This window comes from Eptatretus burgeri, chromosome 10 (genome assembly GCF_056783735.1).
Source record: "Eptatretus burgeri isolate ZD-2024b chromosome 10, Ebu_testis_v1, whole genome shotgun sequence".
Taxonomy (NCBI): Eukaryota; Metazoa; Chordata; class Myxini; order Myxiniformes; family Myxinidae; genus Eptatretus; species Eptatretus burgeri.
Window position 1 is genome coordinate 5,774,409 of NC_140970.1, and position 26,377 is coordinate 5,800,785.

The 26,377-nt window shown below is 42.9% G+C and overlaps 1 protein-coding gene across 5 annotated transcripts; it reads left to right on the top strand.

Moving 5' to 3' along the window:
• The first annotated feature begins 317 nt into the window (after positions 1–317).
• On the top strand, positions 318–26,377 carry LOC147017878 (cold-inducible RNA-binding protein B-like). Of its 5 annotated transcripts, none has more exons than XM_085896950.1 (8): positions 318–463; positions 7,932–8,053; positions 8,161–8,267; positions 9,373–9,460; positions 13,873–13,990; positions 17,781–17,842; positions 24,572–24,618; positions 25,427–26,377. In XM_085896950.1, exons 2-7 carry the CDS (start codon positions 7,948–7,950, stop codon positions 24,592–24,594), a joined length of 504 nt encoding a protein of 167 aa, XP_085753076.1. In that variant the 5' UTR covers positions 318–463; positions 7,932–7,947; the 3' UTR covers positions 24,595–24,618; positions 25,427–26,377. The 5 variants fall into 5 exon arrangements, with proteins under 5 accessions (XP_085753076.1, XP_085753075.1, XP_085753077.1 ...); XM_085896949.1 differs by having other exon boundaries at positions 463–608; XM_085896951.1 differs by lacking the exon at positions 318–463 and adding an exon at positions 473–553.

Consider the following 26,377-nt stretch of genomic DNA (forward strand, 5'->3'; position numbering starts at 1 on the left):
CATCATCATCATCATCATCATCATCATCATCATCATCATCATTTGAAACGGTCTTCCACAGCAGTGAAGACCTTTTAAAACTCCTTTCTATCACTGGAAACGCGGCACACGAGCTTGTGCTGACTCTCCCATATTCCCGATAAAAAAAGTATTAATTTCCCCAAAATAATGGAAGAGTCGACAGGATCAAACCATCATCTGATTCTACTAATATTTCCTGCACAGTATTCTTCGGGCGGTGTAATGAGCCAGTAATTTCAGTGTGGCTGGTCGTCCCTTTTTTTTTTCCACACGACGATATATTACTGTTATCTTTACTTTGTGGCAGAGTACGACAATCCGTAAAATCTCTACACGAGTTGAAACAATAACCTATTTTAATTCGATAAACTAACGGTGAGTTTACAACAGGAACAAGAGAGGAAATTTAAGGCACTTGACCTTTTGGCGCCAATCGGAGAAGGTAATCGCGCGACATCAGGAAGAGGGACTTTTTTTTTTTTTTTTTTTTTATTGTGTGGAGGGAGATTCGGCTCCGCTGAGGGGAATCTTGGTCAGGAAAGAAGACGATTGGCATTTTATTTTTTTACTAATCGGTCTGTGTGGCGGTATGTTTTTTATTCTTTCGATGTGCTCACGGTAAATGATTCGCTGAATGCGCGTGTGGAGAATCCGTTGCTTTGTGAGGAGGTTTTTTTTTTTTGGTTTTTTTTTTGTTTCCTGACCCCCTCTCTCCTATATCGCGCCATTTGCTTTTCCTCGAGTGGTCGGCGGAGGCTTTGCACCTCGTGTTTGATTTTCCTCGAGCTATACGGGGACTCATTTTAATCCTGATATATTTGCGATTGTTTTCAGAAAGTAATTTATTTATATTTGCCGAGGTTTTTGTCGATTTATTAATTTATTTTGTTATTTAATTTAATTTAATTTTTTTTTTTTTTTTTTTTTGGTGATCGTACGACGAAAATCGTATTACATTTGTCGGTATGTTTGTTTGTACAAGATGAATTTTTTTTTCTGCCTGTCCGTATGTTCTTCATATCGAGTTGCTTTTATTTTGTGTCGTTTGCTTTGCGATTCTGGTGTTCTCGGTGTTGTCATTGTAAGAGCATCCCCCCTCAAGTCTGGGAGGTTCAAGGCCGGGGTCGAGTCGTACTAAAGACTAAATATGGTACGTACTGCTACCTCGCAATGACCCTCAGCATTTAATAATAAAAAAAAAGGTTTGGCACGGACAATCAACCAGACGTTAGCAACCATTTCTCAGGCTCGATGGACGTCGTGGCCGTTGTGGTGCCTTGAAAGGGAACGTCCATTTCCCTTGTAAAGTGCACGTTAAAAGGAAATTCATTTCGAGGGTTCATTCGCTCATCGAGGCCACGAATAATGTGAGTTGTAACTTTTTCTGCAATCCAAGCGTTGCTTGCTTTGTGAATTGGCGACATGTGCCGATCTTGCCACGTGCGTAATGGCGGCGACGTGGAAGCTCCGCCCACTTTACCTTGCTTCGATCATCAGGTATTCCGTTAGATGTAGGGTGGGATCATCAGGCATTCCGTTACTGGTGTTGTAGGGTGGGATCATCAGGCATTCCGTTACTGGTGTTGTAGGGTGGGATCATCAGGCATTCCGTTTCTGGTGTTGTAGGGTGGGGATCATCAGGCATTCCGTTACTGGTGTTGTAGGGTGGGGATCATCAGGCATTCCGTTACTGGTGTTGTAGGGTGGGATCATCAGGCATTCCGTTACTGGTGTTGTAGGGTGGGATCATCAGGCATTCCGTTACTGGTGTTGTAGGGTGGGATCATCAGGCATTCCGTTACTGGTGTTGTAGGGTGGGATCATCAGGTATTCCGTTACTGGTGTTGTAGGGTGGGGATCATCAGGCATTCCGTTACTGGTGTTGTAGGGTGGGGATCATCAGGCATTCCGTTACTGGTGTTGTAGGGTGGGGATCATCAGGCATTCCGTTACTGGTGTTATAGGGTGGGGATCATCAGGCATTCCGTTACTGGTGTTATAGGGTGGGGATCATCAGGTATTCCGTTACTGGTGTTGTAGGGTGGGGATCATCAGGCATTCCGTTACTGGTGTTGTAGGGTGGGGATCATCAGGTATTCCGTTACAGATGTAGGGTGGGGATCATCAGGCATTCCGTTACTGGTGTTGTAGGGTGGGGATCATCAGGTATTCCGTTACAGATGTAGGGTGGGGATCATCAGGCATTCCGTTACTGGTGTTGTAGGGTGGGGATCATTAGGCATTCCGTTACTGGTGTTGTAGGGTGGGGATCATCAGGCATTCCGTTACTGGTGTTGTAGGGTGGGGATCATCAGGCATTCCGTTGCAGATGTAGGGTGGGGATCATCAGGCATTCCGTTACTGGTGTTGCATCCCCCCTTCCTCACAATAAGTCCACACCACCACAATTTTTCTTTGGAAGACTTGTATGATAAATTGATTAATTATTGGAGCTGGTGAATTGGTTTGTGCTTGCTTCATTTTTGTTGAGCTTGGTTTGTATAATTGTACCGAATAGGATTTGTAAAATTAATGTCTGTATGGGAATAGTGTACTGTACATTACCTTTTTTTAATGTTTCCGGGTGTTCGTCCGTCCGTCCGTTCGTCTGTCCGGATTTTCGTTTACGTGATAACTCGAGAAGCAAATTGTAGAATTTCATCAAACTTCGTAAAAAGGTAAAGTAAGACAGGGCAATTAAGTGATTAGATTTTGGGTCAGATGTGATAAAGGTCAAACTTTGAAATTTTACTATTTATGCCCTAACTCAAATATTGGACAGAATTTCATCAAACTTGGTACAAAGGTAAAGTTGGATGGGGCAATTAACTGATTAGATTTTGGGCCAGATATGATAAAGATCAACAGTCAAATATGTCAAGACTCAAGTGTTTGTGCGGGAGAGCGGAGGCATATATCCTTCGACGCGCAGTCGAATTACTCTAGTTTTAATTATTATTTTTTATATTTTTCTTTTTTAAAAAATTATTATTTATTGGTATACCATGTTGCATCCATCCATTGGAACCATACTCTGTAAAGAATACCAGTGCTGCTGAAGCAGTCTCCTTCCTTTGCTATTGGGTACAGTCCTGGACGGGTCACCACTCCGACACAAGATACCAGCAAGCTGGCACTCATTTTGCCGACCTCAGAAGGATGACTGGCAGAGTCAACCCCACCTGGTGTTGATTCAACAGCTAAGTGGGATTTGAACTCGGGATCCTAGGATTGCAAGGCCATTGCCCTAACCGTTAAGCCAACACCAGGCATGCATACCATGTTGAGGCTCGTGTAAGAGTGAATACACAGAACGTATAACAAGGTGGGAGATGAGAGGGAAGCACAAAATAGTGAGGAACAAAGACATTAGGAGAACTGTGGAAGGGAGAGGGATGGGGCAGGGTACACAGGGTAAACAAAATAGTAGTCGGGAATTTGAAGGAGGTGGGTTTGGGGTGGATTAATGGAGGTAGAAAACATCAAGATGTTGGATGAGGGAAGATATGAGATGGTGGTGAACAACCGTTTTGAAGACCTCAAGGGAGAAGTGGAATTGAAGAGTGTGGGAGTTTGTTCCAGATGTGGTGGAAAAAAGAGGAATGAAAGAAGGTGAGCAGTGATTCTTGATTTTTGGCAGTTTCATCAGACGTGGTTTTTTGGTGGACCTTGAATGCCCTGTGGAAATATAAGGGGGACAGATCACAGACAGAGAAAAGGGGGCAAGGCTGGAGAGGAGACTGAAGAAGGCACGAAGACCACCGACCTGCCTGTTGTGAGCGAGGAAGAGACCCAAAGACTCGGCTTCATCGTGGGAGATACCAATGATCCTAAAAGCCTTGGTTTCCACAGCGTGAAGTTGAGTTAGGTTTGAGACAAATAGGCAAGGAAATGTCGACCTTTGTTAGTTACATTGGAGAAAAGTTTTGTTTTGACAGAAATGTTATTGAACCCCAAAGTGCTCCGATGGATGCTTTCGTTGTGATGTGGAACAGGAATATTTAGTTTAATGATTGTATCGAAATGTTGGCCCAATAATCCCTTCAACAAGTCTCTCTATAGGTTTATATATAAATGCAAGTTGCATGATTGTGTCTGAACGGGGTAAACGTCGTAACCACAGCACTATAATGCTGAATTGTACTCGTTTTAAGAGCTCTTAGGTCCAGGCAGTGCTTGCGGAAGTCTAAAAAAATATTGATATGCATGCAAAATAGAGTTGTGTGCATTTTTGTTGCACACACTGGTGGTGTATCGGCTCAGAGTCGTTGGTTTGCACACCTTCCGGTCGTAATAAAATATTTATAAATACAAACTATTCAGTCTGTTCTGTGAACGTACAAGTATAATTAATTACTTTTCTGTTGATTTACTTCACCGAGAAACTTGAGCAGTCTTAGCAGTGACTATTTTGTAGACGAGGAGAAGATTGGAATGGGGGGGGGGGTGGTTAAGGACTTTGGGTTGGGAGAGAGAGGGTTGAGGACAAGAAGTTTCATTTTGCGTAATGTGGAATATCCATTGGTCCCTGTGCGGTAAAAGGACATTCCTGGTAAACTCCTGAAATATTCAATACTATTAGGAACAAATTCACTTGCAACAGCTTGGTAGAATCAGATTGTCTGCTCGTATTTATATATTTTAACACTTTTTTTCGTGGAGCTTGTACAAAAATCTCATTCAGGGCCTTACCTACACATGGTGTACTTTAATCTGAATTGCACACTTTGGGAGACATGCAATGGTGTACTTTAATTAGAATTACAAGAGCAAAGTCAATGAAGCACCATTGCAAATCTCTTCCACCTCCCTGCCCCTGTTTAATTTTTTTTTCTTCATAAATCTTGGGGATCACAAGGCCTTGGGTGGACCATTGATTAATCCATATTGGATATTGAACTTGAATTTAGGCCTCAGCATTCATTTATCATGATCAATTGGTTCAGATTGCAACACCTTTTGAGAAACCCTTGGTATGCAAAGGGTTTATAACAATTCTCTGTTCTATGTTTTGAAGTTTTTATAAACCCCACACTTAAAAAAAATTAGATAAGCCGGAAAGGGGGGGGGGGTGGGGATGTTGTAATTGGCTCCTGCTTGTCTATCCGTCATTTTATGTCATCTTAAACACCTATTCTTCATTGCATGGCCCACGAGCCACTGGTGGCCTGAAGTGTGGCCGATAATTCACATGTGAAAACGCCCAATCATAATCCGCCATAAATGCTATCAAATTGATATAGTTTCAAATGAGTTATAACATGACTCATAAAAATTGCATAACTACATCAGAATATGGTTGCAGTATACAAACAATTCTGCTTACAGCCCAGTTAATCACAACAAAGAAGAGTATGTGGTGGCGGGGACCAATAGTAGCCATTATGGAGTCCTGCAGTCAGTGGCGGCTCGCACACCGATTGATATCTTGTCGGCCAAAGTGGCCCCCCTCTTAAACGATCATGAAGATCACTGTCCTAAATGGTTCATGTGCAGAATTTCATCAAACTTGGTAGTTATGATCACCACATGGCAAGAAGTTGAGAGAGAGCATTCATTTTTGGCTCTGCCCTGCTGGGTTGAGGTCTTAAGGTCAAATACAAAAAATGCAATTCAACACTATTAAACACTGCATGCAATCAGCAACGGGGGGGCGGGGGGGACGCATGAAATGTGTAACTTGTTTGTTTGTTTGTTTGTTTCCCTCACCAGAGGATTTGGGTCCATTTGTCTGTTTGTTTATCCACACACAACTTTTGTGTTTTTTCTCTGCATCCGCATGTCGGATTGAGACAATTTTCACCATTGGTGCGACTACTCGTAGAATGTTTTAATGATAATTATGGCGTCATACGTCACGTGGTGTGGCAGCCATATTGGAAAAACTTTGAACCTCTGTATCTCTGAAACTGCACCAAGGAAAAAATTGAAACTTGGCACCTAGTAAGTACTCATGGGGAATGAGTGATGTTTTTATGATGTCATAGGTGCCCTCATTATGATGTCATTGCACATGTGGAACGCCACATCTGAACAGTTTGAAAATTTGAGGGTCATCTTGTTGGGATAAAATGGTCCACAAAAAAAATTGATGACTTTATTGGTCACGTGATTCGGCAGTCATATTGTTTAAAAAAAAAATAACAACCTTCAAAAATCTTCTCTGTAGTGGCTGAATAGATCGAGGTGAAACTTTACACGTATGACCGCCTGTCCATGAGGGACAAAAGTTTCACACATGAGATCATAGGTCACATGGTTTGGCAATCATATTGGATTTACCCTAAAACTTATAAAAATACACCACTCAAATGAATTCCTGGCGATGGTCTGCAATCTGATTGCTCTTTTTCTTGCTTGCTTTCAAGATTTGACTTCCGGTTCATGCCTCAGGGTGTGAGAAGCGTTGGGGATTTGTGATGTGTGCCATCGACTTCTATCGCGTGTGAATTATTTTTCCAATTAACCGAACGAGGTGCATTCTTTCAGAATACGGATTTCAAGTTGTTTTCCATCTCATCAGTATCAAGGGAATTGTTTATTTTGGGCAAATGTTCACTGCTTTAGTTTGTTTCTGTGTATCTCTTAAAATGCTCATTTCAAAAGTTGATCCTAATTGGGGGTCATTCCATGTCAAATCATCAAAAAATCTGCCGTCATCTCTCAGATTTTTGTAAAACTTTGGGAGCCAATTGGGACCCATGAAAAACGGCAAGAACTCAAATATTTTTGCTAACAGCCTCTTAATTAGTGAGATACAGACTAACGAACTTTGGACTAATTAGCACGACGTCGCGATTTCAAATGGCCATATCTCTAAAAGTATAACACCTAGAGAGCTGGTTTTGGTGTAATTTTAAAGGTATTTCCATGCCCTATGAATTTGTCTGGGCAACATTTTCCTACCTCCAACCACAAAAAAGTTATCACAAAATATAAACTTCAATCGTGAATCCCCAAAAAATGTATCCTTCAAATTTCCTCAAATTCATCCCAGAGGTACCTTATGATGTCAAGAAGCTTCCACATAAGTTTTGTGATGGGCACTCCAATAGTTTCTGAGATATGAGCAATAATGTACATGTATGTATGGCATATAGGTTCGAAAATCAGCATTTGTAATGTATTATACAATCATTCTAACCTAGCCATGACAGGGAACACAGGGAACGACCATCAATTGCTTTGAAGTATCATATACTTTCATTTTCAACTGGGCCTGATGGGAAGAAACAAGTGCTGCTGTTGCTGCATTGAAGAGGAAATTGAAAGCCTAAGTCAGGTTAGTGAACACTGTGTACTTGAACTCACTTACTGATTGTATAATACATTACAAATGCTGATTTTCGAACCTATATGCCATACGTACATGTACATTATTGCTCATATCTCAGAAACTATTGGAGTGCCCATCACAAAATTTATGTGGAAGCTTCTTCACATCATAAGGTACCTCTGGGATGAATTTGAGGAAATTTGAAGGATACATTTTTTGGGGATTCATGATTGAAGTTTATATTTTGTGATAACTTTTTTGTGGTTGGAGGTAGGAAAATGTTGCCCAGACAAATTCATAGGGCATGAAAATACCTTTTAAAATGACACCAAAACCAGCTCTCTAGGTGTTATACTTTTAGAGATATGGCCATTTGAATTCGCGACGTCGTGCTAATTAGTCCAAAGTTCGTTAGTCTGTATCTCACTAATTAAGAGGCTGTTAGCAAAAATATTTGAGTTCTTTCCGTTTTTCATGGGTCCCAATTGGTTCCCAAAGTTTTACAAAAATCTGAGAGATGACGGCAGGTTCTTTGATGATTTCACATGGAATGACCCTTGGTTAATATTCCTTTTTGAATGTTGAACAACTTGAGTTGATCTTTTTATTTCATTTTATTTTTTTTGAAACTCAGTATTATAACGCAAGTCATGGAGGGAGACAACGTTGGCAAGCTGTTTGTTGGTGGACTGAACTTTGACACAACTGAGGATGCTCTGGACTCTATCTTTGGCAAATATGGACCACTCTTGGAAGGTACTCTTCGTTTGATCTTGTTGTTTACCATTTGAGGTACCTCCCAGCTTTTGGAATTGTTTTGTGATACTCGCATGTTTTCATCTTGTTCCAACTTGTTCACCCAGTGCTGCTGATGAAAGATAGGGAGACGCACAGGTCAAGAGGGTTTGCCTTTGTCACATTTGAAAACCCAGATGATGCCAAAGATGCAGAAAAGGATATGAATGGCAAGGTTGGTGAATTCAGTTTCGGTGGTTTACCACTTTTGCACTTTCACAGGGTAACTTAGGTATTAAAAGTACGAGCATAACCCGCGCTCTGCGCGACATGTTGGGGTGGGTGTGTTTGAGAAAGGAACTGATGCACAGTATCAGTAGTAATTTTACTTTAATGCAGTAAGTGGAATACGATTTCACTGTTTCAGAACCATTTTATTTACTTTTTTTTGTACCATGCACCTCATATGGTCTTTGAGATAATGTAAGCCGAATATCACGTTACTCGAGCGCAGAACAAAGTCGAAGATAGCGCGACACGAAACGACAAACTCGGAAATAATATATAAGATAAATGATTTAATTTCTCAGATCTGTGTATCCTTCAAAAAGTATTGGCTCTTTTATTGGCCATTTTCCTTTTCCTTTCACCAAATGTGATTTGAAGTCCCTCAGAACACAATTGTTATGTCTGGCTAACATGGGAACCGGTTGTAACACTTGCAAATGACCCCTGACAACACAAAGGTCACAGGTAATTGTTTATTGCATGAAATTGAAATTTAGCCTTTGTGTCAGCACAAAATGGCATCCTTTTATGAAAGGAACTGTGATCTTATTCCACCAAGAAATGCTTACAAATGGGATGCCCTGCCTGTCCACAACGTACGAGTTTCACAATATGTAGTGAGGTTCGGAATCAAACCCACACGAGACAAAGCTGAGTGCGCTATTTTTACATTGTCCTTGCAACCCAATGAATATTGTTGTCCACTTCAAACTATAAATAATTGGTTTTGGTTAAATATGTGAAGAAGAACAAGAACAATGAAGTGACTACATATTTTGCTGTATTTTAAATGGAACTGACTTTGTATCAGAGTTAACATCTCGGAGATTACTTTTTAATGACTTGGAAAGGCAGAGAACACTATCTTTGTCATGTTGAAGAAACTATTAGTTAGAGAAAATGAACGCAGAACCAGGCTGCCATTGCACCATAAAAAGATGGTCACAAGTTGATAATGTATCATTATTTGCATTTGTGGCAAGCAGTGTTACTTTTGGATCCAAAGTCTGCTTGAAATTTTTGCCCTTTCTCCCTGCTTCTTGGGTTTGCAGACCTTGGATTGTCGGAATATAACAGTGGAGCAAGCAGGCCAGGGACGTCGAGGGGGCTTCCGAGGTGGTCGTGGAGGTTCCAGGAGTGGTAAGTTTGTCTTTTTTTGAGAAATGTCTTGATCACTCAAGTTGAACGTGTCACAATGGTATCTTGTCTCAAGGCTTGAAATGTTTTTCCATCTCTTCTCAACCAAAACATTTGCAACGCATACCGGCACCTGGTGGAACGCATACCTCCACCATGTTGAACAGTTAACGCTTTGTATCTCACTGATAGGCTGGATCTGCATATGGACCTTAACCACAATCTAATCTGCTTGTTCTTGTCACTTATCCAAGTCATCCACCAAGTTTTGGCACAACCTGTCCACAACTTTTTCAACACAATCCACCACACAACTGCATATGGACCTTAACCACAATCTAATCTGCTTGTTCTTGTCACTTATCCAAGTCATCCACCAAGTTTTGGCACAACCTGTCCACAACTTTTTCAACACAGTCCACCACACAACTTTTGAATACACCATATTTTTCCTCGACTTTCAATACTAACTTCCATTAAAAGAGAGCCACAGTTCATCGGTAGCAAGTGAACGACACCGAGTTTGAAGACATGAGGGCAAGATGAAAATTAATCCAAAACAGGAAAAGATATTAAAATTAAACAAAGCCGAGTCCACACGGGAGTTCTTCCTACTACTGGGTGCGAAGTTTTGTGATTCTGATGCTCTGTCTCAGTGCTATGTTAGTCAAGATTGCAGAGGGTGGCACGATGTTGTCAGTGTTGCGAGGAGCAGGAGATGAGAGTTAGGGTGACCTGCTGGAGATCGGTTGGCTGGTGATTACTGGATATGAGAGTGAGTTGGACCATTACGAACCTGAGAGAGTGAGAGCCAGTCAATGGAGTACCACCATAAAGGATTACCATCCCTGGCTTGGTTCCATCAGATTTTTGTCTTCCCCAAACTTGAGGAACACCTTCATGGAGAACATTTTTCTTCTGACTGATTTCAAGGCTGCTGTAAAATGCTGGTTAAGTAACCAAGACTCAGTTCTATTGTGACGGCTTCACAACTGTTTGAATGTTGGCAGAAATGTGTGGACTGCAGTGGTGAGTGATTGTTGAGAAATACATATGCACCATGGTAAAATAAAGGTTGATGTTGGTATCTGTTGTTTCATTTGAATATCTTTACCTGTTCTGGAGACAAAGAATAGGAGAAATTACTTTTCAGCACGCCATTGTAGTTTGTATCAACTGCCACATGAGTGATATGCGAGACCTCTCCTCTCTCTTTATACCCCTCCCTCCTCTTCTACCCCTCCCTCCTCTTCTACCCCCTCTCCTCTTCTACCCCCCCACCTGCTCTTCTACCCCCCACCTGCTCTTCTACCCCCCACCTGCTCTTCTACCCCCCACCTGCTCTTCTACCCCCCCACCTGCTCTTCTACCCCCCACCTGCTCTTCTACCCCCCCACCTGCTCTTCTACCCCCCACCTGCTCTTCTACCCCCCCACCTGCTCTTCTACCCCCCCACCTGCTCTTCTACCCCCCACCTGCTCTTCTACCCCCCACCTGCTCTTCTACCCCCCACCTGCTCTTCTACCCCCCCACCTGCTCTTCTACCCCCCACCTGCTCTTCTACCCCCCACCTGCTCTTCTACCCCCCACCTGCTCTTCTACCCCCACCTGCTCTTCTACCCCCCACCTGCTCTTCTACCCCCCACCTGCTCTTCTACCCCCCCCACCTGCTCTTCTACCCCCCACCTGCTCTTCTACCCCCCACCTGCTCTTCTACCCCCCACCTGCTCTTCTACCCCCCACCTGCTCTTCTACCCCCACCTGCTCTTCTACCCCCCACCTGCTCTTCTACCCCCCACCTGCTCTTCTACCCCCCACCTGCTCTTCTACCCCCCACCTGCTCTTCTACCCCCCACCTGCTCTTCTACCCCCCACCTGCTCTTCTACCCCCCACCTGCTCTTCTACCCCCCACCTGCTCTTCTACCCCCCACCTGCTCTTCTACCCCCCACCTGCTCTTCTACCCCCCACCTGCTCTTCTACCCCCCACCTGCTCTTCTACCCCCCCACCTGCTCTTCTACTCCCCCCACCTGCTCTTCTACCCCCACACCTGCTCTTCTACCCCCCCACCTGCTCTTCTACCCCCCACCTGCTCTTCTACCCCCCACCTGCTCTTCTACCCCCCACCTGCTCTTCTACCCCCCACCTGCTCTTCTACCCCCACCTGCTCTTCTACCCCCCACCTGCTCTTCTACCCCCCACCTGCTCTTCTACCCCCACCTGCTCTTCTACCCCCCACCTGCTCTTCTACCCCCACCTGCTCTTCTACCCCCCACCTGCTCTTCTACCCCCCCACCTGCTCTTCTACCCCCCCACCTGCTCTTCTACCCCCCCCACCTGCTCTTCTACCCCCCACCTGCTCTTCTACCCCCCACCTGCTCTTCTACCCCCCACCTGCTCTTCTACCCCCCACCTGCTCTTCTACCCCCCACCTGCTCTTCTACCCCCCACCTGCTCTTCTACCCCCCACCTGCTCTTCTACCCCCCACCTGCTCTTCTACCCCCCACCTGCTCTTCTACCCCCCACCTGCTCTTCTACCCCCCACCTGCTCTTCTACCCCCCACCTGCTCTTCTACCCCCCACCTGCTCTTCTACCCCCCACCTGCTCTTCTACCCCCCACCTGCTCTTCTACCCCCCACCTGCTCTTCTACCCCCACCTGCTCTTCTACCCCCCACCTGCTCTTCTACCCCCCACCTGCTCTTCTACCCCCCACCTGCTCTTCTACCCCCCACCTGCTCTTCTACCCCCCACCTGCTCTTCTACCCCCCACCTGCTCTTCTACCCCCCACCTGCTCTTCTACCCCCCACCTGCTCTTCTACCCCCCACCTGCTCTTCTACCCCCCCCCACCTGCTCTTCTACCCCCCCACCTGCTCTTCTACCCCCCACCTGCTCTTCTACCCCCCCACCTGCTCTTCTACCCCCCCACCTGCTCTTCTACCCCCCACCTGCTCTTCTACCCCCCACCTGCTCTTCTACCCCCCACCTGCTCTTCTACCCCCCCACCTGCTCTTCTACCCCCCACCTGCTCTTCTACCCCCCACCTGCTCTTCTACCCCCACCTGCTCTTCTACCCCCACCTGCTCTTCTACCCCCCACCTGCTCTTCTACCCCCCACCTGCTCTTCTACCCCCCACCTGCTCTTCTACCCCCACCTGCTCTTCTACCCCCACCTGCTCTTCTACCCCCCACCTGCTCTTCTACCCCCCACCTGCTCTTCTACCCCCCACCTGCTCTTCTACCCCCCACCTGCTCTTCTACCCCCCACCTGCTCTTCTACCCCCCACCTGCTCTTCTACCCCCCACCTGCTCTTCTACCCCCCACCTGCTCTTCTACCCCCCCCCACCTGCTCTTCTACCCCCCCACCTGCTCTTCTACCCCCCCACCTGCTCTTCTACCCCCCCACCTGCTCTTCTACCCCCCACCTGCTCTTCTACCCCCCACCTGCTCTTCTACCCCCCACCTGCTCTTCTACCCCCCACTGCTCTTCTACCCCCCCACTGCTCTTCTACCCCCCACCTGCTCTTCTACCCCCCACCTGCTCTTCTACCCCCCACCTGCTCTTCTACCCCCCCACCTGCTCTTCTACCCCCCCACCTGCTCTTCTACCCCCCCACCTGCTCTTCTACCCCCCACCTGCTCTTCTACCCCCCCACCTGCTCTTCTACCCCCCCACCTGCTCTTCTACCCCCCCCACCTGCTCTTCTACCCCCCCACCTGCTCTTCTACCCCCCCACCTGCTCTTCTACCCCCCCACCTGCTCTTCTACCCCCCCACCTGCTCTTCTACCCCCCCCACCTGCTCTTCTAACCCCCCACCTGCTCCCCTTTCCCTTTCTCCGCCCCCCTTTCTCCGCGAAGATCTGGATCCAAGAGTAGTTTTGTTGACATCATATTTATATTTTCTTCACCATTGAGAGATGTCGCCAAAAATGACATTTATATATTTAAGTATGATGTATCAAAAAGTTGTGGATTGTGTATGACAACTTGGTGGATGAGTTGGGTTGGTGACGAGAACAACGTGTTTAGATTTTGGTTGAGGTCCGAATGCAGATCTGTTCTGTCAGTGGGAGACGACAGGTAAACTCGTCAGCCTGGCAGAAGTACGTGTGTGCTCTCCTGAGTGCCATTCCAGTCATGATACATTGCAAAATTATTTCCTTTTAGCTTCTTCTCTCAATTGGTCCCATCTTGGATTTTCAGCACATCCATTGGCGGAATTTACTTTTAGGTGTTTGTTGTCAACAATAGATGAGAAATGCCCTAAAATGGTGACTCTCCATTAAGTTTTCCACAAGCATCAGTCATATTTGAAATTATCTTGCATTCTTCATTCAGTTTTTTTTTTATTTTTTGTGTGTAATGTGGAAGTGTTTTGAATTTTGAATGCAGCTGTGCATGTGCTTGCAGGTTTTGGTGCCCGGGGTGGTGATTTTGGTGGTGGCCGCAGTCGAGATTCCTATGGAGGCTCCCAGCAGCAGGGTTACAGCTCCCGACGGGATGATTATCGTGGTAGTGGCCGAGAAGGGTAAGCTGGTCCGCTGCTGTTGAATTATTTTTGCCTTCACTGAATGTCCTCAGCTTGAGAAAAGTTTTATTTTGACAGATCACACAACTGTTGAGGGTTATTAAAAAAAAAAATCATAATAAACTTCTATAAACACATCTATTGTCAAAGGAGGAATTAAGGAGAGAGAACAGCAATTTCACAAACTAGCGGGGAATCGGATGACAGACGTCAGGCCAAAAAATAAATTGTTTCCTTTTACCCAACCGACTCCAACTTGTGTCGCTGGAATTATATTTTTGTCGGTTACCTTCCTTTAACACCAGTGGAACCTCCACAATGGTGGCCTTGAGAGCTGTGTATGTGTCTTGGATTATATGCATTTCGACGTTGCCTTCAGGGCAGAAAATAATTTGAAAAATGCTTTGGAGTGCAGGACTATTTTAGAACTGTCACATTGTACACGAACAATTATTCTGTCCAACCCTCACCTCATGGAGGCTTTTGGCTTTCAGGAAGCCTGCTTGTGTTTTATTGTTCTATTTACATGTGATGCGTACTCCATGGTTTCAGTGCTGCTATCCTGAGGATCTGTTCCGTTTTTGTTTTTTCATTCCATCTATCCTTTATTAACCTCCGCCATCTTTGAAGATGAATGGAGGTTACTGTTTTCACCCCTCTCTGTTTGTTTGTTTGTGAACTGTATTACGGAAAAACTCCTTGACGGATTTCGACGAAACTTGGTGGGGTGGTTAGGTATGGTCCAAGGATCATGCCATTAAACTTTGGACTTGGTCCCCCCCCCAAAAAGAAATTGTTAGAGAAAAAAATTTTTTTTTTGCATTTCTACACGTTTTAAGTGATTTCCAACCCTCCCCCAAAAAAAAATTACCCCCCCAAAAAAAAATGTTAGAGAAAAATTTTTTGCATTTCTGCATGTTTTTAGTGATTTCCAACCGCCCCCCCCCAAAAAAGTGCTAGAGAAAAATTTTTTTTTTTGCATTTCTACATATTTTAAGTGATTTCCAACCCCCCCAAAAGAAATTGTTTGAGAAAATTTTTTTGTTGTTTTTGCATTTTTACATGTTTTAAGTGATTTCCAACCCCCCTCCCCAAAAAAAGATTTTTTTTTTTTTTGCATTTCTACATGTTTTACGTGATTTCCAACTCCCCCCCAAAAAAAATTGTTAGAGAAAAAAAAAATTTTGCAACTTTTTTTTCAACAAAATTTCGATTTAATATATATATTTTTTGCATTTTTACATGTTTTAAGTGATTTCCAACCCCCCCCCCCCCCCCAAAAAAAAAAAAAAAAAATGTTAGAGAAAAGAACTATAACTCTGTCAGCTCTGTTGACATCATATTTAATGAATAAGATATAAGATTCACTTGAGTGACCCAGCAGTATTGGCGGCGGAGGTTTTGCACTCTCCCGAGTGCTTCCCCTCTAGTTAACCTCCGCCATCGAAGATGGACAGAGGTTACTGTTTTCACCCCTGTCTGTCTGTTTGTTTGTTTGTGAACAGTATTACGGAAAAACTCCTCAACGGATTTCGATGAAACTTGGTGGGGGGATAAGGTATGGTCCAAGGATCATGCCATTAGATTTTGGACTCGGTCCAAAGTCCAATTTGGCTGCTATGGCGGGCATTTTGAAAAAATATTTGAATTTTTATTTTTGCATTTCTACATGTTTTAAGTGATTTCCAACCCCCACCCCCCCAAAAAAAAATTGTTAGAGAAAAAAAAACAGAAAATTTTGCAACTTTTTTTTTTTCAACAAAATTTCGTTTTTTTGTTTTTTTTTGTTTTTTTTTTGGCATTTCTACATGTTATAAGTGATTTCCAACAAAAAACATGCCAAAATTATAATTGCGGTTGATTTTGGAACTTCAGGTGGATATACCCACATAAAATCAATTTCTGTCTCAAGGAATCTCGTTATGACGAATGAATTGAGTATGTAAAAGGGAAAGTTGCAAACTATAACTCTATGAGCACTGTTGACGTCAAATTGAATGAATAGGATATCAGGTTCACTTGAGTGACCCAGCATTATTGGCGGCAGAGGTTTTGCACTCTACCGAGTGCTCCCCCTCTAGTTTATTAAGCAATTCCTTCTTCGGTTGCGCGTGTCCTTTGTTCTGTTAAATTTCCAGTGCTTTATTTGAGTATCCTGGATTAGGGTTAAATTGTGAAGTTGTTTTCTTTTTGACCAGCGTGCTTTTCGACTATACTTGGAACTCTGCAGCGTGCTTCACCGTTCAGGCGCACGGGAAGACGAAACTGTTTAAATGATTTGGAGTACACCAAAGCGAGCTAAGAATTAATTTTATCAATGTTTATGGAGAGCTAAGTTATTGAATGACTGCAAAAGCAAGAGTTTAATCTCATTTATTAAATTGTCAACATAAATTGTGTATGTATATGGACAAAGTTACCAATGAGCAAAAAACTAGTTTCTGGAATGCCATAGTCAATTTTTGCATTATTACCTTGCGCGTGCGAAGGTAATAGTGGGGTTAAGCAATTGGTTCACATCTGTCTGTCTGTCTCCTGTTTACAAACGAGGAACAACTTTCTTTCAATCAAATGTTATATTTTGAACATGAACCAAAAAACGAACCTGCAGTTTAGCAATCCTTTGCCTCTGAATTCGTCCCAATTGCTCAAGCACAGAGAGGAGGGAGGTAATATTTTTACTCTGTCTGGTTGTGTGGCAGTCAAACAAAATTGAAAATCATTCCAAGGAGGAAACTTTCTGTTATGGATGTTATAAAGGGCACAAACAATTGGCATGAGGAACCAATGTAACGTGTTGGATAAGGTGGTGTAAAAGCCACTCTCAACAGCGGTAAACTTGTGGAATTGTTTTTTTCTTCATCCTTTCACGTCTTCATTTTCGATTGAATGATGTATTTGAATACGAGAACACAAACTGCCTTTTGACACTTCAAAATACTTGCGTTTAACAGTACTTGAACAAAATATTATCACTTTTTACGTCATCACAACCAATCAAACTTGTTGCTCGAAGATCTTGCCCATGTTTTTGTTTCTCAAGACAGCGTGCGGTAGGGTCCGGCGATTATATCGATACAATTTTTCATACCGACATACAGGAACACTGTATATGATTTTCAAAGCTTTGATGCACTCGGCATCTCGGCGAAACATGGAACAGGAACTGTGAAACGTATGACGTCAAGACGTAACAGGAAGTAAGTACAGTAGGAATTAACTTTTAACCCTCAGCATCCGAGCACCTGAACAAGCAATCGCAATTTTCTTTACTCTCGTTGCTGGTTTGAAAGCAATTGCTAATTGTTTATTATTTCATACTTGCAGGGTTGCCTGGGGTGGGGGGGGGGGGGAGTAACAGAGTGGGAGAAGCAGGAGAGCCAGCAGGGTTGAGAATGGGGCAGGTGGATCGGGGTTGGGAGAACTGTGTAGGAGGCAGGAAAGCCAGAACATCAGTGGGTAAAGGGGGAATTTTATCTCTCAAGCATGTTAAAAAAAAACAATGGTTCTTTTAAGGCTGAGGTTGTGGATGAAAATACATGTAGGACAACCCCTGGGTCAGACTTGGTCTGTGTGCTTGAGTTGGTGGTTGTTGGTCCAGCTGTCTTTGCAAAAAAGATACTGACATACATCCGATGAATCTTATTTATTACATTATAGAAGGACGTGTTAAGCTGCTTTATATACCTTAACATGGTGTGCGTTTAAATAATGAATAAACTTGCTGCGTGTGTCATTGTACATAAAATGTTTTCATGCTTGCTGGCTAATCTAATGTTTGTGCTTACAGAGACCGCTATGCACGTGATTACAGCGACAGGCGCTCCAACCGTGATTATTACGAATCTTATGGTATGTGTTTTCACTTTATTTTAAGCTCACCTGAAATGTTGTTCCAAGGAGTTTATGGGATGGTGTGCTGTCTGCCCATCCGTCCACAAATACTGTTAACGTCTTCTCTGAAACTACACATACGATTTTGATGAAACTTTACCACAACGTTCATCACCATGTATGTACCAAAGTTTGTTCATGGCATTAAAAAAATTGGGCCCAAAGGGGGGTATACGGGGTTTTCCTCACCCCCCACCCATAATAGGTATTTGCTTTCTTCTCAGAAACTACATGTGCAATTCTGATGAAACTTGACCACAAACTTCATCATCCGTGACGTACTAAACTTTTTTCATGGCATTGAAAAAAAAAAATCGGGATCTGAGGGGGGGGGTCAACCAAGAGGGTTTATGGGGGAGTTGCCGCCCCCCTTTCCCCAAAAGAGATATTTGCTTTCTACTCTGAAATGACAATTTCGATGAAACTTCACTACAACCTTCATCACCCGTGATGTCCCAAAGTTGTACGCCCTATTAAAATAATATCGGTTTAGATGAAGTTTTAAGGGGGGGGTGCCCTCCAAAATATGTATTTGCCTTCTTAGAAACTGCACACACAATTCCCAAGAAACTTGACCACCGCCTTCATCACCCGTGATGTACTAAAGTTTGTTCACGACATAAAAAATATTGGTGTCGAAAGGATTCTATATTAGGAAATCTAACACAGGTGGGGGCTATTCAGCCGATCATGCCTGTGCGAACACCATACTAATTTATCTACACAAGATCCAAGGAAGAAAATACAAAGAATTTTAAAAAAAATTGGTATTTTTTTCTTCTTCATCTTCCCCTCAGGGGAGGGGGCATGGGCTCAGTTAAAAACATACAACATCCACCACACAACACCCCTTGACAAGATCCACACCAACAGCACTCAGTACACATGCATGCAATCACCCATCAATGCTCAAACTACCAAAAGTCCTGTTAACATCCCCATCTTTCTCCATAACTTCCAGGTACCTATCTAATTCTAATTTAAACTTAACTACTTTTTCTGCTGCTACTACCTTTCCAGGGAGACCATTCTATACATTAACTACTCTCTGAGTAAAAGCCCCCTGCCTTGTTACCATCCCAACTCTCCTCTTTACTCTCAGGCTACTCTGTTGAATAATTCATCTCTACCTTTCATTATCTTAAACATCTCCATCATATCTCCTCGTAATCGCCTCCTTTCTCGTGAATAAAGCCCTGTCTCCTTCAGCCGATCCTCACAGCTGAGTATAGCTAGGCTTGGAATCAATCGAGTTGCTCTGTGCTGAACCCTCTCCATGGCAACTATGTCCTTCTGGAATTGTGGTGACCAAAACTCCAGACAATATTCTTGATGTGGCCCTCACTAAATTCCTGTATGATGTTAACACCACCTCTTTTGATTTATAAATGATCCCCTTCTGAATACAGCCTCAAACCCTATTTGCTTTACATGTAGCTGCCTGGCACTGTGATGCCTGCTTCCCTCCCTTATGTATTACCACCCCCAGATCCTTCTCCTGTGTGACATGCTCCAAAATTACCCCTTGCATCCTGTAATCTCTATTTTCATTGTTATTTCCCATCCCCAACACCTTGCACTGGCTCAGGTTAAATTCCATGTGCCATTCTTTTGCCCAATCTATACAAGTATCAATACTTTCCTGAATCTGATCACCACCCCCTCTGCTATCCACCTTACCTCCAAGCTTTGTGTTATCTTCAAATTTGGAAAGCTTACTCTTTACCCCATTATCCAAATCGCTGATGTAAATAATGAATAGTAATGATCCGAGTACTTATCCCTGAGGTACCCCACTACTTACATCCTCCCAGCAAGACATCCTCCCACTCAGAGCCACTCTTTGCTTCCTATCACTAAGCCAGTTTGCAGTCCAATTTGCTACCTTACCAGCCACTCCACAAGCCCTCACGTTGGCTAACAACCTCCGATGTGGTACCTTATCAAATACCTTCTTTAAGTCTCGATATACTATGTCCACTGCCTTTCCCTCATCCACCCAATCAGACACTGCTTCATAGAACTCTAAAAGATTTGGTAAACCCATGCTGACGACCTTTAATTAGTTTGTATTTGTTTAAATGGTTCCTCATCTGGTCCTTAATTAATGTCTCCAACACCTTCCCCACAACTGAAGTCAAACTAACAGGTCAATAGTTTCCCAATTCTTCTCTGGATCCTTTCTTGAATAATGGTATTACATTTGCTACTCTTCAATCCTCCAGTACCTGTCCTGGCTCCAAGGATCTATTGAAAATATCCATTAATATCTCGCTTACCAGTCCTGCTCAGCCTCCTCCATCAATACTCTCGGATGCGTATTATCTGGACCCGGAGCCTTATCTTCTCTTGGATTACCAAGCTGTTCCTTTTACTTCCTTCACTCCAACATGGATCTTCTGTAAAAGCCATTCCTCACATCTTTGATAGATTCTCTCAGCTTTTGGCAATTGTCCTGACTGTTCTTGTGTAAAAGTTGAAGAAAAATAACTGTTTAATAAGCCTGCCATCTCACTGTGGGGGTTACCCCCCACTCTGAAACCACACACCCAATTTCGATGAAACTTGACCGTAACCTTTATCACCCGTGATGTACCAAAGTATTTTTTCATGGCATTAAAAAAATCCATAGGTATTTACTTTCTTCTCTATTACATATTTTGTGGATCATCCATGCCAACCAGTGGTTCTTCAATTATCTTATCCAGTTGCTGCCAGGTGAGCGCCCAGGGGTATGGCCCCTATTTTTATTAGGTCATCTCTACCGAGATGACCTAATAAAGCCGGACCAAATGTCCGTCCGTACATCCGTCAACAATTTTTCTTTCCGATCTTGATGAAATTTAGTATGTTGGTAGAGGTCAATGAGTGTTGCACAACGATATAACTTTTGTCCAGGTTCAAGGTCAGGGACGAGGTCACGTAAGTTATAAAAATCGCCATTTTCAAAACCTATCTCGTCTGTCATTCTCCAAGATATTCGGCAACTGTTTATTGATTATGATAGTAAAAAATATCTTTTATCTAACCGGACAGATTTTTGAATTTCCTTCCCGTTTGATCGTCACGTGATCTGGAAGATGGCCAAAAACGCCGATGCGATTCGCAAAGAAGGAAGGAAGGAGAAATGAAATATAAATATAAAACACATTTTTAGCCTTTTATGTTTATACATTTTCCGCTGAAGGTGCAAAAGTTTCAAAACCCAAAATGTAAACGTTGGCATTTATTTTGAAAATATAATTTCGTGCGCGTGCGCCAAAATGCCGAGTCATCTTTAACCAAACTGCGTAGTAGAACTGCGCAGTAGTCCGGTAATGGCGTCTGAACAGTGGCCAGCGTGGTTTAGATTGACTGTGGTTTCTGGGGCGAAGGTGATTGTTAAGAAGTATGTCGGCGGTATAAATTTGAGTGACTGTATTGGTGATTTAATCACGCAACAGCTTGACAACGAATATTCTGGCCGAACGATTGCATCAATTCAGTGCATCAGCAGGGATAATTCGCAGGCTCCTCTCGATCGTGCCGATATCTAACATAATCACCGGCGGACATAGGGCTGCAGGCTGTGGGGCAAGGCCACGGATCCCGGATGAGGGGGTAAGTGATAAATTATGCGACATGCTTCGGGCTTTCTGATTAATATATCAATGAGTACATTCCATAATTAATGAATCTGGCATACAAAATGTTTTTTCATACCTGACATGTTACTTTGTGCAGTGTCACAAAACTTCTGTGGAATTAATAATTAATGAATTTGCTGGCTCTTACGATTTTTCAAACATCAATATCTCGATAAATACTTGACCAATTTTCATTCTGAAAGTTGCATTATAATCAGTGAAGAATAATCTGCAGGATTATCATAATCTCCGAGAGCTAAGCCTATTTTTTCGTTTTTTTTTTCTTCAACCGGAATTGAAATGTCCCCAGAGAGTGGACGGACTGGAAAACCACGTATTGCACTTATTGGTGATTCTGATGTGTTAATCCGGGTACTAAATGAACAATACATATTTATTAATTATGTCATTAGTAGTATTATCCTGGTGTATCTCTGTAAACTATTTCAATCTAAACGGTTAGTTTGGACTGTTTCGTGGTTACTTGTACTGAACATTGAGAACTTGTGGTATTATAGAGATGACCGTCACCCCCACACGGGGTAATTTTTTATTTTGTTTTGTTTCCAAAGTTGAGCTTCGTGGAAGAGCTAACAGGATAAGCAGAACATTGTGGAAGGGATGGAAACACACCATCAGCAAGGTTTGAGACATGTGGAGGCATAATGAGATCAAAGGGAGTGAGAGGACAGCTGGGGTGAAGAAGTTGGGTACACCTCAAACACTGCAAGAATCAGTGAAAATAAGAAGAGAGAGAATGGAGAGAAAAAAAAGGGAAGGGGGTACAATAACCAACCTGGAAAGGAAGGTGTTGGCTTGTGCAGGGTTGTTGAGGGTTAAAAAAAAGATCAGCATGGATGGGGATGACTTGAGGTGGTGGTAAACGGCCATCATGATGCTCTGGAGGGGAGAATGGAATTCAACAAACTGAGGAAGTCGGTTCTTCAGGTGAGAGAAAAAGAGGAACAAATTGATTGAGCTGAGCAGAGATGCTCAATTTTGGGAGTTTCATCAGAAGTGGGTTGGTGCTTGACCGTGTGAACCCTGCAGAAAGCTGGAGGCGACAGCAAAATCAAAAGTTAGGCAGTGGAATACGGAGACTACTGATGTGTCTGTGATATAAGAGCGACGGTCTTTGAGATTTCCATGTTTTTGAGGTCCTTGGTTTCCTGGGCTCCAATATATGATGCATGGGCACCATCGCAAAGGGGAGAGGCAGTACTTCAGTGAGCTGCAGATGAAGGGCCTTTTCGGTGGATAAGAGTTCAAGTGTGCCAAGGAAAGGCTTTGCAGGATGGCCTGTCGGGGACTAGCTTTGGAGGCCAAGTTGGACAAATGGTTTGCCCAAGAAATAGCATGGCTCTTAGCATAATGAGGACCAAAAGCTGGAGTGACTTGGTGTCTTCAAGAGGTTTGTTATGGAAAGGTTAACCTTACCGTCATCTTGGACAGATTGAGTGGGAGATTTGTCAACATTGAAACACCATATTCTAAGTGTTGGACCAGCTTCTGATTATATAAAGTATTAGGGCTAGTGTTTGCATTGAGGGAAGAAGCTGCTGCTTACCTGTCTGAAGGAAGAGATGCCATGGCAGAGGAGAGGAGTAATCAGTGAAGAGATGAGCAAAATTTTCCAAAGAATAGAATGGAAAAGATCGTTGTAGGTGAGGAACAAGACTGGGCTTAAGACACGTCCTTGCTTCACTTCAGCCTCATCAAGTGCAGTCGATGAGGATCCCATAGCCACATGCTGACAGAGAGGATCTTGGTAAGCCATGGGAGGAGGTCGTCTTGATTGCAGTATGCAGAGTTTGGAGAGCAAAGCGGGGTGTGAAACTGTCAAATGCTCAGAGATCTCATGATTTGAGATTGAGGGCCTCCACATTTGATTGTGATTTATATGGATCTGGTACAATTGCATTATATTTTGTCTTTGTTGAAACTGCATCTGAATGAAGAAGCTAATGTCATTAAGAATGTCAGATTCTGAACCCAATTTTATTCGCAGCTATTCTAATTGCACTTGCAAATAAAACTATCAAGTGCCACACATTCAAACCACCCATATGCAAAGTATTTGTTGAATTATGCAGGACTCCCTTTGGGAAAGACAGTATTTTTTTTGCTTTTCATTGACTATGCCAGTGGAGAATTTGTTTGAATGTCATGACTTCTGCCCCCATGGCTAAATTATTTGCCATTGCATTTGGGTCCTCACCTGTGTTGGTGTGTCTGACTGTATGTGCATTTTCTTGCTGTGTTCGAGTACTGTATGTGGGAGGTGCTTGGAAATTGAAAGTTGTGATGGGGGTGTATGCTCTTTTCCTGGAGCAGATATCAGCAGTTCAGCTAGGTCTATAACATTTTTGAAGGCAGCAGGTTGTTGCATAATTTCTTCAGGGTGCTGGCAATAGTGGGCTTACTCTTCAGGAATTGTATCTTGCGATCTGTGACGTCCACCAACGAATGTTGGCAGACAGGACGACCGTTTGACGTCCATCTGAGGGATGACGCGTTGAATCGCCCTGCATGAAACACCTGCTAGTTTATCGCTGAGTTGGGATTCGAACCCAGGCTTAACAGCTTGTAGGCGAGTGTGAAATGTCGACTGCGATACAAAGATGAACTGATTCAATTGTGGGTTCAACAGGTCTCTTGCCCTTTTGAATTTTTCAGATCACTTGAGTTAGCAGCATCTGAAGTTTTATTTCTACTTTTATTATTTTTCTATTTCTCTATCGATCTATCTCTCTCTCATCAATCGTCAGTGGGTCGACTTATAATGTGGGCGGACACACATCCATTGATTAAATTTTTGGCAAATTCTAAAAAAAAATTTATTTTTTTTTTGATGTGGCTAATGCACAACTCTCTGCCTGGTATAGTCTAGCCGAGACATCGTTGATTTTGATTGTGGGGTGGTGGGAGAAGGGTGCAGATTTTTCCCTACTTGCCTACTTGGATGTTTTATTTTTCCTACTTGCCTGTCAATGTCACAATTGACAGGTCTAAATGAAAGAATACTAAAATTGATGTTGGGGACCTGTTGTCTTGTCTGTAGATCAGAAGAGTTGGAAGCATTGAATTATGAGGAGTAGCTGAGCCAAGGTGAGCTCATGACATGGTTTGTTGGTGCTCATGTAATATGGGTCCTCTGAGGTTTGTTATGGGGTTAATATTTCATTGATTAGGATAAAATTCCCTTGTGTACTGCAGTGATTACCTTGATGGCAAACATTGTAATCGTCAAGTCTTTTTATTTATATTTTTTGTGATCAATGACTGTTGCCCAAACAGATTTGATAATGGGAGAGAGGGGCAGGTGCAGAAAAAAACTACAGTGAGGGAATTCCATCTGAGCTGATATCTGGAGATGTACAGCTTCTCAAAGCAGTTGCAATGGATACCAATTTTTGCTTTTGGCTTTTTTTTTTTTTTGGTAGCATTTCCTCGTACTTTTCTGCTATGACAAAAGACGTTTTGGCACAAAAAAAAAACTTTATCAGATCGAACCATGCAAACTTTGAATGTGCTTTTTTTCTCGCATTTATTTTATGGAAGGATTATTTTCGCAATCCGACTTTAAATGGTGTCATGACATATTCCTACGTTGAGGCTCGTCCTTTTTGGTGGTTCAAATCTGATCCTGTCAAAGGCTTTATCAAGTGGTCTGTTGCTTCATACCTTTGTGTAGCCAAGCAAATGCATGCTTACAGTTCACTTGGAAGTGCAGCTTGTACATCTGAACCATACTGAGAAAGCCATCCAAGTTTGTAGCGTGCATCCAACCACCAAGTCAATGCAGTCCCACATGCTTGTTGATCAAAGCAGTCTGTTCCGGCACTCTCTGTGGCATCAGTGCCAGCAGCTTGCCCACCCTGACTGATCATGCCTTTCTCATCAACCTGTCCTTTAGATTTCTGCATGGATTAACCTATGAACTCAACATTCCAAAATGCGTCCACGCACCGAATACTTCCAGGCCTCACCAACCAACCACCATGAAACCTGGCTCAGCTCTGCCTCCTTCAAAAAGTGCTCCAGATTTGCTTTTCTTTGGATTTTTGATCACCAAGTAAAAAGAAAAAGTTGATCGACCATGTTCAGCTTTTGTATTATTGATTACTTTGTGCTGATGTTTTTATTATTAATATTATTTTTATTTTTTTTAATTGAGTTGAACTTTTGATTTTTTTTTATTTTGATTTTTTTGAATTTTGTTTATTTTTCAATGTTGGTTACACTCTTAATTATAATGATTATAAGTGCCCCTAATTATAATGGATTTTGTTACTTCAAGCAGAAAAAGGTTCATGTTTTCATGTCCATACACTCCAGACCATCATGGAAAAGGTTCTTTTCAGAGTCCTTTTCTCCAGCTCAGCCAAACATAGTCCCATTATGAGCCTCCTTAGTTTTCATCTGCTCATTATCGATGGCCTGGCCACATTGATGTACTGTTCATCTCATCTGCTCAGTAAAAGTTTTTTTGCCCCCTATTTCAATCTGCACACTGTACTCTATGAACAAGTCTACAAACTGCTTCAGATGCTGCCAACCATGCAGATTATTGCCAAAAAAGTGCATCCTCTTGTCAAGAGTCGACAAGCTTCAAATTCCAATGTGGCTATCAGAGAATGCTTTTGTTGCTTTGTCTGATTATAATAGAGGTTCATTAAATTTAGTTCTCCTTATCGTTGGTGTGACATTTGAGAACCTTCATGTAACTGCTCTTTGCAGAGCGAGTATTGTTGATGTACGGGCAACCATAACGACCATCTTAATTTGTGATGAGTTCATTCTTCTAACGTGCTGATCATAAAATTGCCAGTCTTTCAATAAACACTATTCTTATAAAAGTCTATAA

Excerpts from the sequence above, each read along its gene's own strand:
- LOC147017878 (XM_085896950.1), top strand. The coding sequence starts at position 7,948 with ATGGAGGGAGACAACGTTGGCAAGCTGTTTGTTGGTGGACTGAACTTT. Across the intron at positions 9,461-13,872 it reads TCGTGGAGGTTCCAGGAGTG|GTTTTGGTGCCCGGGGTGGT; the intron begins GTAAGTTTGTCT and ends ATGTGCTTGCAG. Across the intron at positions 13,991-17,780 it reads CGTGGTAGTGGCCGAGAAGG|AGACCGCTATGCACGTGATT; the intron begins GTAAGCTGGTCC and ends TTGTGCTTACAG.